The 22,541-nt window shown below is 43.0% G+C and overlaps 1 protein-coding gene across 8 annotated transcripts in view; it reads left to right on the top strand.

The window, feature by feature from the left end:
* The window catches only part of bptf (bromodomain PHD finger transcription factor), a 95,541-nt gene that overhangs the window by 59,800 nt on the left and 13,200 nt on the right, over positions 1-22,541 (top strand). For 5 of the 8 annotated variants that reach the window (XR_009650858.1, XM_060901584.1, XM_060901582.1 and 2 more), the window contains 14 exons: positions 3,904-4,035; positions 6,018-6,147; positions 8,198-8,333; positions 12,901-13,146; positions 13,332-15,177; positions 15,488-15,612; positions 15,694-15,822; positions 16,964-17,114; positions 17,302-17,422; positions 18,161-18,398; positions 18,901-19,071; positions 19,515-19,651; positions 19,880-19,994; positions 20,127-20,341. Coding sequence is in view for 7 of the 8 variants with exons in the window: in XM_060901584.1 (XP_060757567.1) it covers positions 3,904-4,035; positions 6,018-6,147; positions 8,198-8,333; positions 12,901-13,146; positions 13,332-15,177; positions 15,488-15,612; positions 15,694-15,822; positions 16,964-17,114; positions 17,302-17,422; positions 18,161-18,398; positions 18,901-19,071; positions 19,515-19,651; positions 19,880-19,994; positions 20,127-20,341 (3,892 nt within the window). In the remaining variant the exon portion in view is untranslated. The remainder of the gene's footprint in view (positions 1-3,903; positions 4,036-6,017; positions 6,148-8,197; positions 8,334-12,900; positions 13,147-13,331; positions 15,178-15,487; positions 15,613-15,693; positions 15,823-16,963; positions 17,115-17,301; positions 17,423-18,160; positions 18,399-18,900; positions 19,072-19,514; positions 19,652-19,879; positions 19,995-20,126; positions 20,342-22,541) is intronic. The other 3 variants (XM_060901583.1, XM_060901586.1, XM_060901585.1) reach the window with 3 other exon arrangements.

Here is a 22,541-nt window from a genome sequence, read left to right as displayed (position 1 = left end):
GAGACTGAGCGAGAGAGAGAGCAGGACTGCGACTGAGGGAGACTGAGCGAGAGAGGGAGACTGAGCGAGAGAGAGGGAGACTGACTGAGCGATAGGGAGGGAGACTGACTAAGCGATAGGGAGGGAGACTGACTGAACGATAGGGAGGGAGACTGACTGAGCGATAGGGAGGGAGACTGACTGAGCGATAGGGAGGGAGACTGACTGAGCGATAGGGAGGGAGACTGACTGAGCGATAGGGAGGGAGACAGACTGAGCGATAGGGAGGGAGACTGACTGAGCGATAGGGAGGGAGACTGACTGAGCGATAGGGAGGGAGACTGACTGAGCGATAGGGAGGAAGACTGACTGAGCGATAGGGAGGGAGACTGACTGAGCGATAGGGAGGGAGACTGACTGAGCGATAGGGAGGGAGACTGACTGAGCGATAGGGAGGGAGACTGACTGAGCGATAGGGAGGGAGACTGACTGAGCGATAGGGAGGGAGACTGACTGAGCGATAGGGAGGGAGACTGACTGAGCGATAGGGAGGAAGACTGACTGAGCGATAGGGAGGAAGACTGACTGAGCGATAGGGAGGAAGACTGACTGAGCGATAGGGAGGAAGACTGACTGAGCGAGCGAGAGGGAGGGAGACTGAGCGAGCGAGAGGGAGGGAGACTGAGCGAGCGAGAGGGAGGGAGACTGAGCGAGCGAGAGGGAGGGAGACTGAGCGAGCGAGAAGGAGGGAGACTGACTGAGCGAGAGGGAGGGAGGGAGACTGACTGAGCGAGAGGGAGGGAGGGAGACTGACTGAGCGAGAGGGAGGGAGGGAGACTGACTGAGCGAGAGGGAGGGAGGGAGACTGACTGAGCGAGAGGGAGGGAGGGAGACTGACTGAGCGAGAGGGAGGGAGGGAGACTGACTGAGCGAGAGGGAGGGAGGGAGACTGACTGAGCGAGAGGGAGGGAGGGAGACTGACTGAGCGAGAGGGAGGGAGGGAGACTGACTGAGCGAGAGGGAGGGAGGGAGACTGACAGAGCGAGAGGGAGGGAGGGAGACTGACAGAGCGAGAGGGAGGGAGGGAGACTGACTGAGCGAGAGGGAGGGAGGGAGACTGACTGAGCGAGAGGGAGGGAGGGAGACTGACTGAGCGAGAGGGAGGGAGACTGAGCGAGCGAGAGGGAGGGAGGGAGACTGAGCGAGCGAGAGGGAGGGAGGGAGACTGACTGAGCGAGAGGGAGGGAGGGAGACTGACTGAGCGAGAGGGAGGGAGGGAGACTGACTGAGCGAGAGGGAGGGAGGGAGACTGACTGAGCGAGAGGGAGGGAGGGAGGGAGACTGAGCGAGAGGGAGGGAGGGAGGGAGACTGAGCGAGAGGGAGGGAGGGAGACTGACTGAGCGAGAGGGAGGGAGGGAGGGAGGGAGACTGAGCGAGAGGGAGGGAGGGAGACTGACTGAGCGAGAGGGAGGGAGGGAGACTGACTGAGCGAGAGGGAGGGAGGGAGACTGACTGAGCGAGAGGGAGGGAGGGAGACTGACTGAGCGAGAGGGAGGGAGGGAGACTGACTGAGCGAGAGGGAGGGAGGGAGACTGACTGAGCGAGAGGGAGGGAGGGAGACTGACTGAGCGAGAGGGAGGGAGGGAGACTGACTGAGCGAGAGGGAGGGAGGGAGACTGACTGAGCGAGAGGGAGGGAGGGAGACTGACTGAGCGAGCGGGAGGGAGGGAGACTGACTGAGCGAGCGAGCGGGAGGGAGGGAGACTGACTGAGCGAGCGAGCGGGAGGGAGGGAGACTGACTGAGCGAGCGAGCGGGAGGGAGGGAGACTGACTGAGCGAGCGGGAGGGAGGGAGACTGACTGAGCGAGCGAGGGGGAGGGAGACTGACTGAGCGAGCGAGGGGGAGGGAGACTGACTGAGCGAGCGAGGGGGGAGACTGAGAGAGCATGAGGAAGCGGAACTGCGAGACTGAGAGAGGGCGACTGCGCGCGCGAGAGAGGGCGACTGCGCGCGCGAGAGAGCGTGAGGGAGTGGAACTGCGAGACAGAGGGTGTGAGGGAGTGAGTCTGCGATTGAGACTGAGCGAGAGAGAGAGAGCGTGATGGAGCCAGACTGAGCGAGAGAGAGAGAGCATGATGGAGTGAGTCTGCGACTAAGACTGAGCGAGAGAGAGAGACTGCAAGACTGAGTGAGGGAGTGAGATTGTGAGTGAGAGACAGAGAGAGTGAGAGACACTTGAGACATTTTTTAAGATTGGTGCCAGTATTTTTCAGCTCCTGGGTGCTTGGGGTATCCTGATTTATGCTCCATAAACATACCAGTGCAGGCATTTCTGCAAATGACTGCATGTCGATATTGTATCTGAAACTTGTGAGCTGTGATTTTCACATAAATACAAAAATAAATCTGGCCACATATACATTTCATTCTGTCTAAATGCAGTATGCAGACACTGGGTTTGATGGTTCTGTTTGTAAAAGATGATATTTTTCTTTATTGCTGTTACTGTATTCATTATTTATTTATTTACCGTATTTTCCGGACTATACGTCGCTCCGGAGTTTAAGTCGCATCAGCCAAAAAATGCATTATGAAGACGAAAAAAACATATATACGTCGCACCGGACTATAAGTCGCACTTTTTTGAAGGGTTATTCTATCCATAGAATCTGTGATTCTATCTGATAAGCGGCGCGTGGTTACTGCATTGTTTATTTAATAAACGAACAGCTGAGCAGTGATAACACGCCCTTTGCCCTGTAAATAGCCTAGTCTGATTATTTTAAATATCTACTACTATCTTTAATACTATCACTATCGTTATTACTAATAGCCTATATTATTATTATAACTAATATTAGTAGCCTATTACTGATGCATTAATCAGTTTGCTTTTAGAATATTTTTACCGGTAGGGCTTATTATCGCCCCATGGCTCTTTCATCTTTGTTATTAAAGCTGTAGTCATCATCGAGGAGTGTCATTCTTCATTTTTGTCGAATTTTATTTCATCAAATCAGAGGTCAAGTAGGCTATAGGTATATCATCGCCAAAGACAGGTACGGTAGTAAAAACAACCATCTAGTGAAAAACAAAACAACCGCTCAGAGAAAAAAACAGGCAGAAAGTGCGCCTGCCAGTTAACGTCATATCAGATAAAAACATTAAACATTATTCAGACCATTAACACCATAACATCAGAGACGAAGAATAAAGTTCATCTTGGAAGGAGAGTTATTTTTAAAAATGCAAAACAAAATAATTTATAACAGCCCAGAGAAAAACTGGCTGAATATGTACCGTAACATCAAGTTATTCAATAGCCTATAGGCCGAAAATCAGGGCTTAATTTGAGCCGGAACAAGATCCGTAACCTCCGTTGTCGGGTCCGGCAGCTGTTTTCATTTCATTCGGTGGAACCACCTCCACACCTCCTGCGTTCCGGGACCTCCCACTTCACAAATTAAGCACTGCCTAAAATCATTACATAACTTATTTAAATAACTATAGGCCTATCATTAATAATAAAACACAGGTCAATCAAGTTTATCAAGCTGACGATTTCACTCCAAATCAGCAAATCCATTGAATTCCTCATCCTCGGTGTCGCTTCTGAACAACTCTGCCAACTCCAGCGGCAGATGAAGCGCCGTTTCCTCTTCTTCTGCGTGGCTGTCGTCAGACTCGGCATCAGCTCCAGTTATTCCGCGGTGAAAAAAAAAAAACATATATATGTCGCACCGGAGTATAAGTCGCATGGCCAGCCGAGCCATGAAAAAAAGTGCGACTTATAGTCCGAAAAATACGGTATTTATTTATTTATTACAGCCACACACACAAGTGACTTTAACAGTCTAGATAGAATCTCTGCAGCCTAGAATTCAGAGTATCTCTAATTCTACAGTGCAACTTTTTGCTGCAGATCCAATTGGATAAAGGCTGTCCAGATGTGCAGTAAAGCGAGAGAATTTGCCTTGGCATTGGCCATTCTGGAGTGTGCGATCAAACCAGTGGTCATGCTCCCAGTGTGGAAGGATTCTCTTGGTCACACAAGGTCAGCACACACATGCATGTTACCTTTGAGATATAAATTAATTCAAGCTTATAAGCTTATTTTTGCATCCTGTCTGAAGCTTCATTCCAGCATGCTTTTTTATTATTTAAACTTGATGTCTACTGATAGTGTCTTGCAAAAGTATTCGTCCCCCTTGGTGTTTGTCCTGTTTTGTCGCATTACAAGATGGAATTAAAATGGATTTTTGGGGGGTTAGCACTGTTTGATTTACACAACATACCTACTACTTTAAAGGTGAAAATTGTTGCTTTATTGTGACAAACAATAATTAAGAAAAAAAAACAGAAATCTGGAGTGTGCATAGGTATTCAACCCCTTTCGTTTGAAACCCTGAAATAAGAGCTGGTCCAACCAATTCACTCCATAAGTCACATAATTACTTGATTAAGATCCACCTATGTGCAATCAAGTGTCACATGATCTGTCACATGATGTCTGGATAAATCAACCTGTTCTGGAAGGACCCTGACTCTGCAACACGACTAAGCAAACATGAAAACCAAGCAGCCTCCAAACAGGTCACAGACAAAGTTGTGGAGAAGTATGGATCAGGGTTGGGTTATAAAAAATATCTCAAACTTTGAATATCCCAGGGAGCACTATTAAATCCATTATAGCAAAATGGAAAGAATATGGCACCACTACAAAACTGACAAGAGAAGGCCGCCCACCAAAACTTGCAGACTGGGCAAGGAGGGCATTAATCGGAAATGCAACAGAGACACCAAAGATAACACTGAAGGAGCTGCAAAGATCCACAGTGAAGATGGGAGTATCTGTCCAAAGGACCAATTTTAAGCGGTACACTCCACAGAGCGGGGCTTTATGGAAGAGTGGTCAGAAAAGTCCCTGCTTAAGAAAACACATTTGGAGTTTGCCCAACAGCATGTGGCAGACTCCCCAAACACATGGAAGAAGATTCTCTGGTCCAATAAGACTAAGATTGATCTTTGTGCCCGTCATGGGAAATGCCATGTGTAGCGCAAACCCAACAACCTGAGAACACAATTCCTACAGTGAAACATGGTGGTGGCAGCATCATGCTATATGGATATTTTTCATCTGCAGGGACAGGAAAGCTGGTCAGGCCTGAAGGAAAGATGGATGGCACTAAATACAGGGCAATTCTGGAGGAAAACCTGCTTGAGTAGGCCAGAGGTTTGAGACTGGGACAAAGGATCACGTTCCAGCAGGACAATGACCCTAAACATACTGCTAAAGCTACACTGGAGTGGTTTAAAGGGAAACATTGAATTGTCTTGGAATGGCCTAATCAAAGCCCAGACCTCAATCCAATTGAGAATCTGTGGCATAACTTGAAGATTGCTGGACACCAATGCAACCCATCTAACTTGAAGGAGTTGGAACAGTTTTGCCTTGAGGAACGGGCAAAAATCCCAGTGGCTAGGTATGCTAAGCTAATAGAGACATACCCCAAGAGACTTGCAGCTGTAGCAAAAAGTTGGCTCTACAAAGTATTGACTTTGGGGGCAGGGGGTGAATACCTGTGCACACTCCAGATTTCTGGGGGGGGTATTTTTAAAATCTCAATTATTGTTTGTGTCACAATAAAACAACAAATTTCACCTTTAAAGTGGTCGGCATTTTGTGTAAATCAAACAGTGCTAACCCTCCAAAAATCCATTTTAGTTCCAGCTTGTAATACAACAAAACAGGACAAACACCAAAGGAGATGGATACTTTTGCAAGACACTGTATGTTGTACTGAAATAATATTGTAGTCGATGTTCATAATTTCCTTAAACATTTCTTTAATGAGTAACTTGCTAGGCTTTGTGGTGCTCTGCTAGTAATTTCCTTTCAGCATTTGTCTTTGCCCCAGGCTACATACTGATGTAATGTTTAAGGTCAGACAATGCTGATTAAGCAAGTTACAGAGTCACCTTTCTCTTTTTATTCCCAGTTCATTTTGGTCCTTTCTCTTTTTCATTCTCTTTTAGGCTCCATCGAATGACCGCTATGGAACGGGAGGAAAAGGAGAAGGTGAAAAAGAGGGAGAAAAAGCTTGAGGATGAAGAGACAATGCAGCAGGCAACATGGGTGAAATACACTTTCCCCATTAAGCATCAGGTAATTTCTCTGTGGTATTTTGTTTGTCAAGTATTGTGCATGTGCTCTTGGAATATAATGATTTTTTTAATTAAATTTAATTTATTTAGCTTTTGCCATAGGAAGATCTATATATGTACATACATCATGGCATGGGAAACCACAACAGCTTGCGCCAATTACAGTGGCCCCATTGTACCGAATTTGCATGTCTTTAAACTGTGGGGGAAACCCACGCGGACACGGGGAGAACATGCAAACTCCACACAGAAAGGCCCCTGTCGGCCGTGAGGTTTGAACCCGGAACCTTCTTGCTGTGAGGCGACAGCACTAACCACTACACCACCGTGCCGCCCAAATTGGGAGCACCAGTTGAATCTAATAAAATAAAACAAATTGGCATGCTCCAGGAAAGGACTCCATGTGTACAGGGTGTTTTCAAAAAATTTGATATCATTTGAGATGTAAATATCCCAGAAACTACAAAGTCGAGGCAAATGAAACCGAACAGACTTAATGTTGAGCAATATAAGATTTATTCCTTAAAATTTGGATGAGAGATTCAAAGGTATATGGATTCCATGAACGATTTCACAAATTTTCAATATGCGTGCCGCCTGAGACACGGCACACGTCAAGTCAGTAGTCCAGCTCCTGCCAAACACGCTGCAGCTTGTCTTTGGTAAGTCTTTTCTGATAGCAGTTGGTGCATTTTCATCTGTCATAAACACACGCTGCACAGTCTCGTTTGACTTTGTTCAAATGTACTCTAACACACGAAACATCTTTTCTTTTCCAGTGAATGCCGTTTCTATACCTAAAAAGAGAAAAACATTAAATACAAAATTTTGACCTGTTTCCACACATGCTGTTAAAAATTTGAGGTCAGTTGAATGAGAATTGGCAAAGTTATTAGACTGTGAAATGATGTCACATTTTTTGAAACACCCTGTATTTTAAGTCTTTGCCAGCAATTAAAATTTTCATTTAGGCCAAATAAAAAAAAAATAGTGTATTTCCGGTAACCCGACCGACCGAGAATTTCGGCGGCGAAATTGCCAACCGTAAAGTTTTTATTACAAATTTCCCTCGATATTTTAGTGTAAGCGGCGTTAGTTTGTCATAATTTTTTGTTCCACGCATTCAAGTTGTGAAAGAAACAATAAAAAGTAAAATGTTTCGCCACTTCTATCAGCCCTCCTGCATAAACATGGAAGCGCACTTGTATACTGAAGGAGGAAGGGAAAACTGAGCCGAGCCGCCATTTTGAATCCTCATTCAAGGCTGTAATGCAAATTGCTTCCTCTTCAGTATACAAGTGCACTTCCATGGCAGGGAAAAACACTACATTTTGCCACCTATGTAGTCCCATTTTTATACAAATAGAAGTCATTCAGGATTCAGCCATGTTTTTGCTTGGTGTTTTTGCTCGACCCAAGTTCTACAGTAGGCTAGGGTAGGCCGTCTGCTTTTAATGGAAGTAGCCTAGCCTAGGACGTTATTTTCACGTTATTTCTTGATAAGGTGTTTTCATGTTATTACATGAAAATATCATGAAATAACGTGATAATTTCATATCATGAAATTACGTGATGTTATTACATGATAAATATATTGTAAAAACGTGATAACTTTGTTAACAATATCTTTTCATGTAATTACTTGATTCTAAGCCAATTTTTTTTTGTGTGGCAGCAATACGCTTCCGTAGATCATAACTCGAACTCTTGCGATATATTTTTTTTTTATTCGTTTAAAGATTTAAAACACTTTTATTTTATTATGATGTGTGGTATAAAGGATTCTGTGCCAAAGTACTATTTTGTAAGATGTTTACTTGTGTTAATTTTTTCGAACAAAATAAAAAAAAAAAATTAAGAAAAAAAAAAAACTTTTTCCTGCCTACCGACCTTATTTTAGTATTTCATGTTACCTGAAACACACTATCTTTATTTTTTTGGCCTTATTAATTCACTGAGATTCATTTTTTTTTGTTCATTTGAAAAGTACCATTGTATTCAAGCTTCTTTTTGTTATTGTACAATGAGCATCCTGTTTTATTTTGCACTAGGTGTGGAAACAGAAGGGCGAGGAGTACAGAGTGACTGGCTATGGTGGCTGGAGCTGGGTCAGTAAAACCCATGTCCCACGCTTTGTCCCTAGATTACCTGGAAACACAAATGTCAACTATCGAAAAGCACTTGAAGGTATGCATTTTTGTGCCCATGTCCATTTCACATCTATTTACAGTTTACGGTCACATTGCTGGGTTTCACGTGACATCACATCTGTCTCATTAGTTATTCAAAACTTTAGCTGGTGGTCTACCAAAGCTCAGTTGACAAAGCGTTTGTACGGAGAAGGTGCATTGCTCGCATGAAAAATGCCTTACACTTGCGTTGTTTTAGGTTGTTCGAATCGATCAGTTTGTGAAACTGATAAGTTTCTTCAGGGTTCCTCGTGAACTAATAAAAAAAAGGGTGAACGAACGCAAGATTTCACAAAAAGACGTTGAGAGGTGACTTTTGAACCTCACTGAAATCGAAGGGAGCCGAGTCGAAGCATGCTTGAGTTTGCAGTGATCACTTGGTGAAAGGTTTGTATATCCCTCTCAGCTATGTCCTTAGTCCTTTCCAAGTACTTTCCTTGCTATGTGTCGTTATTTTACGGTACTTTTTTTAGTCACGAAGTGCTAAAGTCCCCAGCTGTTTGTTTGTTTACTTCTCACAAGGTTCATATGCATGAAGGTCATGACAAAATTCTTCCCCAGCCATACAGTTACAATGCGCCGTGATCACTTCTCCGTCTTGTTTAACTAAGATCCAGGCCTTTAAAGGGGTTTCTCATGATCTTTGTGAATGATTTACCTGAGAGATAAGAGCCAACACAAGTGAGGATCAAGCCAGCTGTTTGTTTACACTTCAACTTGCAGAGCTTCATTGTAAAGATGCGAACGAAAAGCTTTAAAAAAAAAAACTTACACGGGCAAAAACAATACAGGATTCATTCGGCAGCGACTTGGGGTCCTTTACCCAGCCACGTACAAAAAAGTTGTAAGCCTCCATACTCTTCCACGCTTTCATCTGTTTTGCGGTGCAGAAGGACGTCTACAACACCAGATAGTTCGAGATGTCGGGGAACTCGACTGAAGGGTAGTTTTCGAGATTGTATGACAAATCCTTCTTTCCCAGACTGTAGGGGTCGATTCCATTGCACACCGCAGTCTTCTGAATATATCTAAAGCGAGCAGTGGCTTCTAGATTACGAGCGTACTCTGGTAAGTTATCGCTAGTTGTTTGCGCTGCGGTGGCCGTTTAGACCACCACCTATTTCACTTCCGGTAAAACCGCTAAGAAAAGTTGCATGACTGAAACCCAGCAATTCAGTACAGTACAGTTTGTCTCTCCTCTTCTCTTCCCTTCCGGACAATATTACAACAAATGACATATTGCACACTTCCCACCTTCTTATGCTCACTTCATTCATTGCCCACTTTATTAGGAACACCTGTTCTTTCATGCATTATCGAATCAGCAGCAGGGCAGTGCATAAAATCATGTGGATACAAATCAAGAGCTTCACTGTTCACATCAAACATGAGAATGCAAGTAAAGGTGTGTGTGTGTGAGATCTCATTGAGTTTGACCGTAGCATGTTTGTCAGTACTTGAACTGGTCTGAGCATTTCCTGATTCCTGTTCTTGGCTGACAGGAGACCCCCATTGTGGTCTTTTGCTGCTGTATCCCAGCTGCTTCAGGGTTTTCGGTGTTGTGCTGCAAGATGCTTTTTCTGCTCGCCATGTTTTTGTATAGTGTGGTTATTTGAGTTGCTGTGTCCTTCCTGTCAGCTTAAATAAGTCCAGCCATTCTTGTCTAATCTCTCAAATCAACAAGGCATTTCTGTCCACAAAAGTGCTTGTCGTTTGATGTATGTATGTTTGTTTTTGTTTTTCCCCGCCACACTATTTAATCTCTAGAGACTGTTGTGCATGAAAATTCCAGAGATGATTGTGCATTCAAATCAGCCCGTCTGGCACCAATAACCATGCCACGGTTAAAGTTACTGAAATCACAGTTTTCCCCCAGTTCTGATGTTTGATGTGAACATTAACTGATGCAATAATTTTATACATTGTGCTGCTGCGGATTAATTATCCAATTGGCTGATTGGATAATTGTGCAGATGTACTGATAAAGTGGACAGTGATTGTATTTTGTACTTGATATCATACTCTTTATACAGGGTGTTTCAAAAAATTTGATATTATTTGAGATGTAAATATCCCAGAAACTACATAGTCGAGGCAGATGAAACTGAACAGGCTTAATGTTGAGTAATATAAGATTTATTCCTCAAAATTTGAATGAGAAATTCAGAGGTATGTGAATTCCATGAACGATTTCACAAATTTTCAATATGCGCACCGCCTGAGACACAGACACACACAGACACTTTCCTCTTTGAACTTTTTGTGCCATGTCAAAATCTGCATAGCAGTTGGTGCATTTTTAGAGAATTCTCTCATAAATACATGCTGCATAGTCTCGTTCGACTGTGTTCGAGCGTACTCTAAGGGTGTATTCAGACCAGGATAGTTCGATAGTTCACTTGCTTTGGTCCGAACCAAATGTTTTTTTTTTATTTTTTCATTTTGGTGCGGTTTGCTTTCACACTGTACATTTTAGTAAGCGGACCAAAATCTGTCAACAAAGCCACGCGCCCTGAGGTCGTTCAGCTATTGGTCAGAGACGACACGCGCACAAAGTGTTAAGTTCAAAAGTAGTCATGGAGGCTTTCCGTGCTGTTATTCTTTTTAATGTCATCAAAGCTATATGTTTTTTCCAGTTTTTACTGTTTTCACAATTGTGCGATTACTATGCTGTTGTACAAGTAATTTATCAACGACGACGACAAAGGGCAAGGCGGCTACGGAGGATAGCGCTGATCAGCGCACATCATGTTGTGACAGTTCTGGCTCTTCACACAAGACGGAGGAGGTATGTGTCGGGATATTCGCCTTATCCATCGTAATAGATGAATTTCTTTTTGCGTCGCTAGTACCGCCACTTTTTGAAAGAATGTCCCTGATTTTAATGTAGGTCTGACGGAGTTTCTTCACTTTTAGCCGACATTGTTCTGGGGAGCGCGTGAACCCCTTCTCCTTCATTTTCTCACTGAATACAGCAAACACGTCGGCATTTTTGTGTGTTCTCTCCAAAAGCTCAGATATGTGGACATCTGCCCATATATCCACAAGGGTACGTGTTTCTTCCTCGGCCCACGTTTGCCCCCTACTCATTTTTTGTACTCTGTAGTCTAGCCTACCACTGGGCTGAATGACTGAACGACTGTTGTAAGGTTCCCTTGACAACCGAAACAGTGTTTGCACTTTGCGGTGGAGTGTCAGTCAAGACTCTGTTTCCCATAATGCTCGACAAACGACGGAAGCTCCCGAGGTACAAAAAAGCAAAACTGTCGGATTAGGTCCGGTCTGCTTTCACACCTCCAAAAGGTCCGCACCAGGGTTCCTTTGGTCCGGACCGAGTCCGACCTTGCAGCTCGGTCTCGGTCCGCTTGTTTGGTCCGGACCAGAGTTCGGTGGTTTGTGTTCAGACCAACCCAAAAGGTCCGGACCAAGGGAAATTTGGTTCGTTTGGTCCGGACCAAACAACGTAGGTGTGAATACGCCCTAACACACAAACGCCTTTTCTTTTCTAGTGAATGGCATTTCTATACCTAAAAAGATTTAAAAAAAAAAAAAAAAAACATAAAATTTTTACCCGTTTCCACACATGCTGTTAAAATTTGAGGTAAGTTGAACGAGAATTGGCAGTTATTAGATTGTGAAAAGATATAAAATTTTTTGAAACACCCTGTATTTAAATTGAATGAGTCGAAGACGAGTTCAATATCATGGTAGCTGAAAAGGATATATACCACGAAAAAAAGCCATTATTATTATTATTATTATTATACAAACACATGCCTTTTGGGTGTTCAGCACATCTTTCTCTTTCCAAATTCTCTCAAAATCTTCTGTATTTAATGAAGCAAACCTGGCAGCCATGTTTGTTTACAAATTGTCATAGTCGCTCATTAGCTCGGAAGTTTTACATCAACATGTGACGTCATGTCTTAACAACCATGCAATACCGTAAACCATATTGCACGCTCATTCTCCATTGGGTAGAGTGACGTAATACACGTAGGATAAGCAATATGCTAACAATATTGCATACTGTCAAACCAAATGAATGAAACCTGTAGACAGGAAAAGAATATGTGTTTTTATTCCATCGAAAAAGCGTCCTGTATGTATAATAGTGGTTGGTATGGTATGGATTTATGTGGTAAAATTCATGCATGTGTTTAAAAAAAAAAAGTATAAATGGCACCAAGGATGACACACAAAAGTATAATACACTTCCTTCCAACGTGGTCCTCTATTTGATATTTGATGCTCTTGGGTTTTGTATCTATTCTGTGCCTTATGTTGCTTGTTAGTAATTTAGTTGAGGCTCTTCCCAAACATTTTCATGTACATTTGTCCTTTTGTCTGCAAATGATATAGAAAAGACTTTGGCAGGACAGTTTTAGCTTGCATCCATTTTACTATGAATTCTCATATGTGTAAAAGTTGCAGAGATGTTTTCATAACAGCACAAACTGCTTAGGCGGAGTTTAACTTCTCTGATACTTTGTTATAAGAAAATCTTTTCCCTCTATTTTTATTGAACTATTTTTATTTATTTATTTATTTATTTATTTATTTAGCTGCTAATACTCTCAAGGAAAATCAAACATCCTGCCCAGAGAAATGCCAAAACCCAATCCTTGAAACCCCAAAGGAACACTCATCTAGAGAGGAGCAAACACTCAAAGAGGAGGATGAACAAAAGGGAGAAAAGATGGAGGTGGATGAGAAGGCTGTGGCCAAGAGTGATGAGCTTAACAAAGATGAAGCTTCTAAAAACATGGACACGAGCACCCCTGACGTCCCTAGCCCCAGTGAAGAAAAAGGTATTGATTTGGAAACAAGTGGGCTTCGGTGCCTTCTTATTTCATTTCTAATGTCCGTCACTGAAAATGCAGCTTTTCAGTTGTATGTATTGTGGGCATGCTATAGAGGAATATAGACAAAATACCATATTTTGAGCCATATCATTCTTGCTAATATTTTCTGTTCATTTGTCTCATGTTTGCAGTTAACATTAAAAGCACTCCCTCACCACTGAAGAATGATCAGTGTGTGAAAGGGGAATCTATTGATTGTGAAGAATCCAAAGTTAGTGCAGCAGTTCAGCCTCAGGCATCAATCGAAGATGATGTTGTGAATGTTAGCCAGGGCTTTCAGCTGCGCACAGCCTATAAGAAGAAGGGCAAAGGATCAAAGCTGGACGGTCTTCTGGAGCGGCGGGTCAAACAGTTTGCGTTGGAGGAGAAGCAGAGGCTGGAGAAGCTCAAGCAAGTTTCTGCCTCAAAACCCACCACTGAAAATGGAACAAAGGATCAGGAGAAGACCAGTCCATCTCTGAACCAAGAGCTTAAAACTGAAGGACCTTCTTTTGAAGCTACAAGAAGTGTTCTGTCTGATAAGGCAGCAAACCCACTAGTGAAGGAAAAAGACCCTGTAGTACAAAAACTTGACTTTGACCAAGATGAGCAGGTGACGCATAGTTCATCAGAACAGACTGAAAATCTTGATGTCAGACTGGGATCCAGTGTAAAGACTGAAGCAGCTGCATCTCTTGCAGAAAAAGAGCAGAAAGTAGCACCAGAACCAGAGCACAAAACGGGGAATGGCACGTTAATGCCCGATGCTGAGCTTAATGGAGATTCTCGGAAAGATCTGGAGGGCAGCCTGAACTTAAACAGCAAAATGACGTGTCTGAAATTTGAGGGTGCAGAGAAGAAGGATATGACTGAAAACAGTTCTTCCATGGGCGAGAATGGCTTAAGTATCGAAACGAATGTGCCAGTGCATGTCAATGGGAGAGACGGTTCAATGGATTCACCGCCCACGAATCTGACCAATAATATCAACTCGAAAGAAATGAAGCAGAATAAAGAGGAAGAGACAAAAACACTTCCCTCAAAGGATCTCAAAAAATCACTAATGAATGGTGACCTGACTCAAGGCAGCCAGAATGAGAAAGCTCAGCCTAATGAGGAGACACGGATGGACAAGTCAAACTTGGAGTATCTGGTGTCTCAGAAAGATGCCAGTCTGGACAGCAGCACTGAGGGCATAGCTGACTCTGCTATTAGTTCTTCTCCCTCCCATCTCTCCCCAGCAGAAAATGCCAAGCCAGATGGGCTTAGTAGCAATAGTAAGATATCACCAATGGAGACTGAAGAGGCCAAGTTGAAAACTCTTAGCCCATCGCCCATTCTGTCAACGGAGGAGTCCAGCCTAAGCAGTGATGTTGCTGAGAATAGCACTAACAGTGGTAGCGGGGTCAAGACCGTAATTACGCAAGTCACCACAACTACCACTACAACCACTACAGTGTCCACAGAGTCACACACTGCTGAAGCATCCCACTTGCCTGATGGTACCACGAACAGTCAAGCTTCTTCAACACTGGCATCAGCTGAATCAAAAGTAGAATCCACCATGTCAGTCTCTACTCTTTCCACTACAACCACCACCACGGTAACCAAGGTTACAAACCCAACTCATGGAGCCAGAGTTACAGAGCAGAGCAAGACCATTGTCACAGCAATGTTTACTGATGCTAAATCAGCACCCTCAAGTACCTCGGTGACCTCAGTCACCCTGTGTAAGGAGTACTCCACCAGAGACAGAGTGCGGTTATTGAAGTTTTCTCGCTGCAAGAAGACTCGGTCTGGTACAGCTCTGCCTTCATATCGCAAGTTTGTAACAAAGAGCAGCAAGAAGAGCATTTTTGTGCTTCCCAACGATGATTTAAAGAAGCTTGCGAGGCGAGCGGGTATCCGAGAGGTGCCCGTGTTTAATTATAATGCCAAGCCAGCTTTAGACATCTGGCCCTATCCATCCCCAAGACCCACATATGGAATCACATGGAGGTCTGTAACTTCGTATAAGACGTTTTTGAAATTCAGTTTAAGAGAGTGTTTTTGTATTATTAGATCACGAGTTCCAAACTGTAGTCTTGAAGAACCCCCTGTCTTGCATGTTTTAGTGTTTTCCATGCTTTAACACGCGTAATTCAACTAATCAGCAAATGAACAGCCCTTCCCGAGTTGATGTGGATGTGTTGGGAGCAGGGAAAACATGAAAAGGTGCAGGACAAGGAGTCTTCCAGGAGCAGAGTTGGGAACCTGAGTACTAGTCTAATAATCTAGTAGTAATAATCCCATATTTCCTTTTGCATAGGTACCGGCTTCAGACAGTAAGGTCTTTGGCTGGAGTGAGTCTGATGTTGCGCCTGCTTTGGGCATGCCTCAGGTGGGATGATATGTCCGTGAAGCCCTCTGCTGCTGTTGGAACCACACGCACAGGTGGGTTAACATTATTGATTCTCAGTATGTATTATAATCACAGAAGAGCTAAAAAGAACGTGCTTTTATCTTCATCAACAGAAACTTCTGACACTGAGATAACGACAACCGAGATTATTAAACGAAGAGATGTGGGACCTTATGGTATCCGCTCAGAGTATTGCATCAGGAAAATTATTTGCCCCTTGGGTGTGCCTGAGACTCCCAAAGGTAATGCAAACTCCAAGTAAGACATAAGAAGAAGCTTGCTGTCGAGACTTTTTTTTTTCTTTCTACACCTGTCACCACAGAAATGACCTTTTAACTGCAAGTTGTTACTGATTTTGTTTTATGCATTTGAGTTGTAGTCAATACTTCATATATACATACAGTCCTGTGCAAGTCTTAAGCATGTGTAAAGAAATGCTGTAGACCAAAAAAATGGCTTAAAAATGACGAAATGTAGGGCGGCACGGTGGTGTAGTGGTTAGCGCTGTCGCCTCACAGCAAGAAGGCCCGGGTTCGAGCCCCGTGGCCGGCGAGGGCCTTTCTGTGTGGAGTTTGCATGTTCTCCCCGTGTCCGCGTGGGTTTCCTCCGGGTGCTCCGGTTTCCCCCACAGTCCAAAGACATGCAGGTTAGGTTAACTGGTGACTCTAAATTGACCGTAGGTGTGAATGTGAGTGTGAATGGTTGTCTGTGTCTATGTGTCAGCCCTGTGATGACCTGGCGACTTGTCCAGGGTGTACCCCGCCTTTCGCCCGTAGTCAGCTGGGATAGGCTCCAGCTTGCCTGCGACCCTGTAGAACAGGATAAAGCGGCTAGAGATAATGAGATGAGATGAATAACGAAATGTTTCAACATTAAAAAAAATATATAAAAATACTATAAACAGCAGTAAGCCATAATAAATGAAACCGAGTCAATATTTGGTGCGAAACGACCCTTTGCTTTAAAAAAACAAAACAACAAACGGTAGTCTCAGGTACAATGAGTGCAGTTTTATAAGGAAATGAGCTGTAGGTTTTACTGAGCATCTTGCAGAACCAGCCACAGTTCTTCTGGACACTTTGACTGTCACACTCGCTTCTTCATTTTGCAGCAAAGCCCAGTAGCCTTCATTATGTTTTCTTTTTTAATCTGAAAAGTGGTCTCTCATGTAATATGCTGCTCAGATACGAACTTTTTTTTTTTCCTGTAGCATTTAATTTTGTGTCGGAAAACGAATGTTTGGAATTCTAAAATGTTTTTGTACTGACTCGATAATGTAGAAGTCATAAAATAGAAATCTATAACAAAGTCTGTATGGGAAGATAAAATAGGGTGCCTAAGACTTTTGCACAGTACTGTAGCTTCTTATCTGCCTCCGTTCAGAGACCCCCACACCCCAAAGAAAGGGTCTGCGCTCAAGCGCTCTGCGGCCAAAGAAACCAGAGCCCTCTAAGCAGACGGGACCTGTTGTGATGGAGAACTGGGTACCAGAGGAGGAGCTGGAACTGTGGGAGATTCGAGCCTTTACTGAAAGGTGATGCTGTCTGCTGACTCTCTTGAGAAACTCCTCTGATACACAGTTGAAAGATGGACTCGATAACTTGTCCAAATCCTCTCGATACTTCTTTTAAAATATATTTTTGTTTTTTAATGGCAGTTAGTGCCACTCTCATGTCTTTTTATTTTAATACTGGTTACTTATCACTTTGATTTTTCTGCAGGGTTGAGAGGGAAAAGGCACAAGCAGCAGACCCAGCTAAGGTTAGTGTGCAGAAGACAGCTGAGGAGGTCAAGGCCCAGTTGGAAGCTCAACTAAAGCAACAAAGATTGGCAGCCCAGCAGGTGGGAAATTAGACACATTCCCACCTGAGGGTGATCTGTTAAGAATTAAAAAAAAAAAAAAAAGTATAGGGCCATTGGTTAAAATAGGCTTTAGTGTCACATGCTTTGCTATTGTACTATTTTACTGTAATTTAAAGGACCAAGAATAATTCTTCTAACAGTTCTTTTTCCTCTACAAAACACAATTTGCGGCAAAATCTGTAATGTACAAATCTTACTATTCAGCCAAGAAGTACCCCCACTGCCATATTAAAATTTCCTAATCAATGTAAAAATTTCCTAAATAATGTAAATATCACGTGTAAACCATGATGATGAAAATATATTTAAAAAATTTTGCTTGGCCAAACTGTGTGAACAGACCAGTGAACTTTTAGCATGTTGGCCATGTGGCATAAGATGAGTTTTTATTTACAGTTGGTGATTTTCATCATTTTTGTATATTCTTGAAGTTCAGTGCACACTCAAGTTTCACTTATCTCCAATTCGACTGTCTGTTGCTTTGAATTGCCTTTAAAAAAAAACTTTTTAAAACTTCACAGGTCTTTCGTTAATCTGAAACTCAAAGATTGGCATTCAAAATTCACTCCAACCAAAACTGTGACAGACTAGATTTTGTCATGTTATGTATAGATATTACTGATAAGTTTTTTTCAAATTGACTGGCCAAATGGCAGTATCCTGGCTGTGATGTTTTGTTGGGGTTTCTCACCAAGCTCCTGGATAATTACGTTGTAGAAACGGTTGGAGCAGCAGAAGGCTGGAGGAACTACAACCCAATCCAACATGAGCAGCGCACCTACCAGCAGTGCATCATCCACCCAGAAGGTGGTGGTAGGTTCTCTGACCAATCCAGTCACCCCTGGGACAAAAGTGGTGCTTGCCACCAAGTTAGGTACTCCGGTGCAATTTCAGCAGGGCAAGAACTTCCAGCAGTCTTTCGCCTCCTGGGTCAAGCAGGGCCAAAGCAATACAGGTCAGTGATTTTGGGGTTAAGTGATGTGTCCGTTATTAAGCATCTCCATTGATATTTGAACTGAGGAATTGATATTGTCTTGTTCATCAGGTCACACATTGGTTGAACATTTTCGTTTTGTTGCTTGGTGTTTTTTTTTTTTGTTCAGCATACAGAGTTTATATGTGCTTTGGCTTTATATTTTTGCCTCTCCATTTTGTTTAGTAGTCAAGTGCATGGATGCTATCAAAGCAGTTTGAAATGGTAGAATGCAGATGTTCTAAACCAGTGGTGCCCACTTATCCAGTATCAAGATGCATGGACAATTATCTAAAATAATTGCACAAGAAAATGCCAAAAAAATGTCCTTGTAAATGTCGTTGGCTAAAATAAACAAACTTTCTAACAAGATGATACTGATGTGCTAAATTTTTAATGAGTGGATGGTTGTGGGCACCACTGCCACACACCAATTTTGCTGTGGCTGTTTTATGGAGGTGACCATTGGTCATGTGTCTTTCAGCCTCCACTACTTCCGTTACCACAGTGGCGACGAGTAGCGTCAGCACATCTGGGCAAACGTTCCAGATCGCTGCTGCGTCAGGCTTGATGACTGGCAATGTCATCACCGCCAAACTGCCTCTGCCGGCCAACAGCAAGATAGTCACAGTGAACGTGCCAACCACGCAAGGAGGTAGGGCAGGCCTCTGCCCATACTGGCATGCTTTCTTTAAATAGGCCTGCCCGCACACAAACAGTCATTTTAGCAGCTCCTGTGACCCAAATGATGATGTAGCAGGGAGTTTGGCCATTGTTTTAAGCATCAGTTTAACCAAGGATCTGTTTTGCAAAAGTACTGCACAGTTTTGTGAAAAATTAGCAAGACCTTCTGTAAAACATGTGAATTCGGTAGTGCCTTGTAGAACCTGTGCCTGTTTGTTTGAATCTGTCTTAGGATTGCAAGTTTGTTCAACCTTTGAACTCAAGATTGTAACTTTTTGTGTACTATTATGAATATAAACACTTATGGACTAAACATTGCTGATTTTTTTGAAGACGGAAAGACGATGCCATATTGTCAAAGTGCCAACCATATCCAGTGAGTTGTATTTGACCTCTCCGTATACTTTTTTGCAGGTGTTGTTCAGGTACAGCAGAAAGTTGTAGGCATCATTCCATCCAGTACAGCAGCCACGGCTCAGTCGTTCTCCTCATTCCAGCCCCGTTCGGGCACCGTCAACATCCGACCCAACACCAGCACCTCCACACAGCAGGCAGGTTTTACTTTATGCATTCCTCTGGATGTGTTGCTTAAACCTCACTGTATTTTCAACAATGAGCACAGAATTATTTAGTATGTAATTAACAGGATAATTACTGTTGGTTGTCTTTCATAGATGAAGCCCTTTTACAATGTTGCCATAATGTTACTTCTGACAATATATGTTACTGATGACCAAACCAAGAACTGTGATTGATTTTTCTTTGCTTTCTTTCTGTAGGCCACCACTACTGGAACCCCTGTCCGGCCTGGGATGACGGTGGTTCGTTCACCCCTCCAACAGGCCACGACTTTGGGCAAGACCATCATACGCACACCGCTAATGGTTCAACAAGGTATTCTTCTTTATCCAATTTCCCTGCCTATTAGTTGTATGCTACACCCAACAAGTTGCATGTCCTATTGTTATGTTGAGCCCTGTTTGTTGCTGTTGTTTTTGCTAGGTTTTTTTTCTAATTGTCTCTCAGGTCAGGGTCAGCAGGTGGTAACTCAGATCATCCGAGGAACGCCTGTATCAAAGGCTGTAAGCAGCAGTACCCCAACACAGGTGGTGGGTTCTACCCCTCGACCCTCCACCCCAGGGCAGCCCCAGACTCCACAGACCCCCAGCAGCACCCGACCACAGCAAGGCCAAGTTAAACTCACCCTGGCTCAGCTAACACAGCTCACGCAAGGAGCTCAGGTTTGTACATGTTTGTGTGATTGTATTTGTTTTTCCATTTCTTTCACTTGATGGCATACCTTGACTTTAGGCATGTCACATTACAATTCTTCCAGTGAGAGTTTTACAGTTCAATTTAAACTAAGACCAGTATCTACTAGGAACATGTTCCAGCTGTCCCCCCTTTCGCTGTGCTTGAGTGTACATGCGACAGATATAAAGGCGGCTTCTTAATTTACCCACAAATGTACAGTACTCAGCGTAAATGAGTACACCCCTTTTGAAAAGTAACATTTTAAACAATATCTCAATGAACACAAACAATTTCCAAAATGTTGACAAGACAAAGTTTAATATAACATCTGTTTAACTTATAACAGGAAAGTAAGGTTAATAATATAACTTAGATTACACATTTTTCAGTTTTACTCAAATTAGGGTGGTGCAAAAATGAGTACACCCCACAACAAAAACTGCTACATCTAGTACTTTGTATGGCCTCCATGATTTTTAATGAGAGCACCAAGTCTTCTAGGCATGAAATGAACAAGTTGGCGACATTTTGCAACATCAATCTTTTTCCATTCTTCAACAATGACCTCTTTTAGTGACTGGATGCTGGATGGAGAGTGATGCTCAACTTGTCTCTTCAGAATTCCCCAAAGAACATAATTTATTTGCACCACAAAGGTGAAGGCTACAAGATGATCAGCAAAGCTTTACTTATCAGTCAGAATACTGTAGCAAAAGTGGTACAAAAATTTAAGAAAGTTGGAACTACAACCATCTCTCAGACACGTCCAGGTCGTCCACGGAAGTTAACACCTCGACAGGAGCGTCTTCTGATGAGAAGGGTTGAAGAAAATCGGCATGCAAGTTCACTGCAGTTATCTAAAGAAGTAGAAAGCCAAACTGGGGTGACTATTTCCCGTGACACAATACAGCGTACACTGCAGAGGAATGGCATGCATGGATGCCATCCACGAAAGAAGCCTTTCCTAAAGCCCAGGCACAAAAAAGCCCGCCTAGAGTTTGCCAGGGCCCATGCTGACAAAGATGAAGACTACTGGGACTCTATACTCTGGAGTGATGAGACCAAGATAAATGTTTTTGGAACTGATGGCTTCAAAACTGTATGGCATCGCAAAGGTGAGGAATACAAAGAAAAATGCATGGTGCCTACAGTGAAACATGGTGGTGGCAGTGTCCTTATGTGGGGCTGCATGAGTACTGCTGGTGTCGGGGAGCTGCATTTCATTGATGGCATCATGAATTCACAGATGTATTGCTCTATACTGAAAGAGAAGATGCTACCATCACTCCGTGCCCTTGGTCGTCGTGCACTTTTCCAACATGACTAAACACACATCTAAGGCCACTGTTGGATTTCTGAAGAAGAACAGGGTGAAAGTGATTCAGTGGCCAAGTATGTCTCCTGATCTGAACCCAGTCGAACACCTATGGGGAATTCTGAAGAGACAAGTTGAGCATCACTCTCCATCCAGCATCCAGTCACTAAAAGAGGTCATGGTTGAAGAATGGAAAAAGATTGATGTTGCAAAATGTCGCCAACTTGTTCATTCCATGCCTAGAAGACTTGGTGCTGTCATTAAAAATCATGGAGGCCATACAAAGTACTAGATGTAGTAGTTTTTGTTGTGGGGTGTACTCATTTTTGCACCACCCTAATTTGAGTAAAACAAAAATGTGTAATCTAAGTTATATTATTAACCTTACTTTCACGTTATAAGTTAAACAGATGTTATATTAAACTTTGTCTTGTCAACATTTTGGAAATTGTTTGTGTTCATTGAGATATTGTTTAAAATGTTAGTTTTCAAAGGGGGTGCACTCATTTACACTGAGCACTGTATTTATTCCACTTAGTGTACAGCAAACCAGTGATCGGATTTGGGATACTACGATATCCTGAACTATTTAGTATTTGGGACTTCTAAATACACTGGAGATGCTGAAGGTATACAAAAGTACAGATGCCTAACGATATTTCGAGGCAGGTTTCGTGCATGCTGGAATGTAATGGGAAATTCCTGATAAAGAAAATACCTTGTTATGACAAAGGTAAGCTCAAACATGAACTTCTAATAGTAACAAACAAGCCAGGGCGTAGAGCTAGTGTAAAGGGTTGAGTTTTTTTTTTTTTTTGGTGTTTAGCCTCGTCTACATCATCAGTACATAATAAACATGCTGCTGATCACAC

Source organism: Neoarius graeffei, chromosome 20, assembly GCF_027579695.1.
Source record: "Neoarius graeffei isolate fNeoGra1 chromosome 20, fNeoGra1.pri, whole genome shotgun sequence".
Taxonomy (NCBI): Eukaryota; Metazoa; Chordata; class Actinopteri; order Siluriformes; family Ariidae; genus Neoarius; species Neoarius graeffei.
Note: the sequence above shows the minus strand (reverse complement) of the source record. Positions and strands in the feature narration are given on the sequence as shown.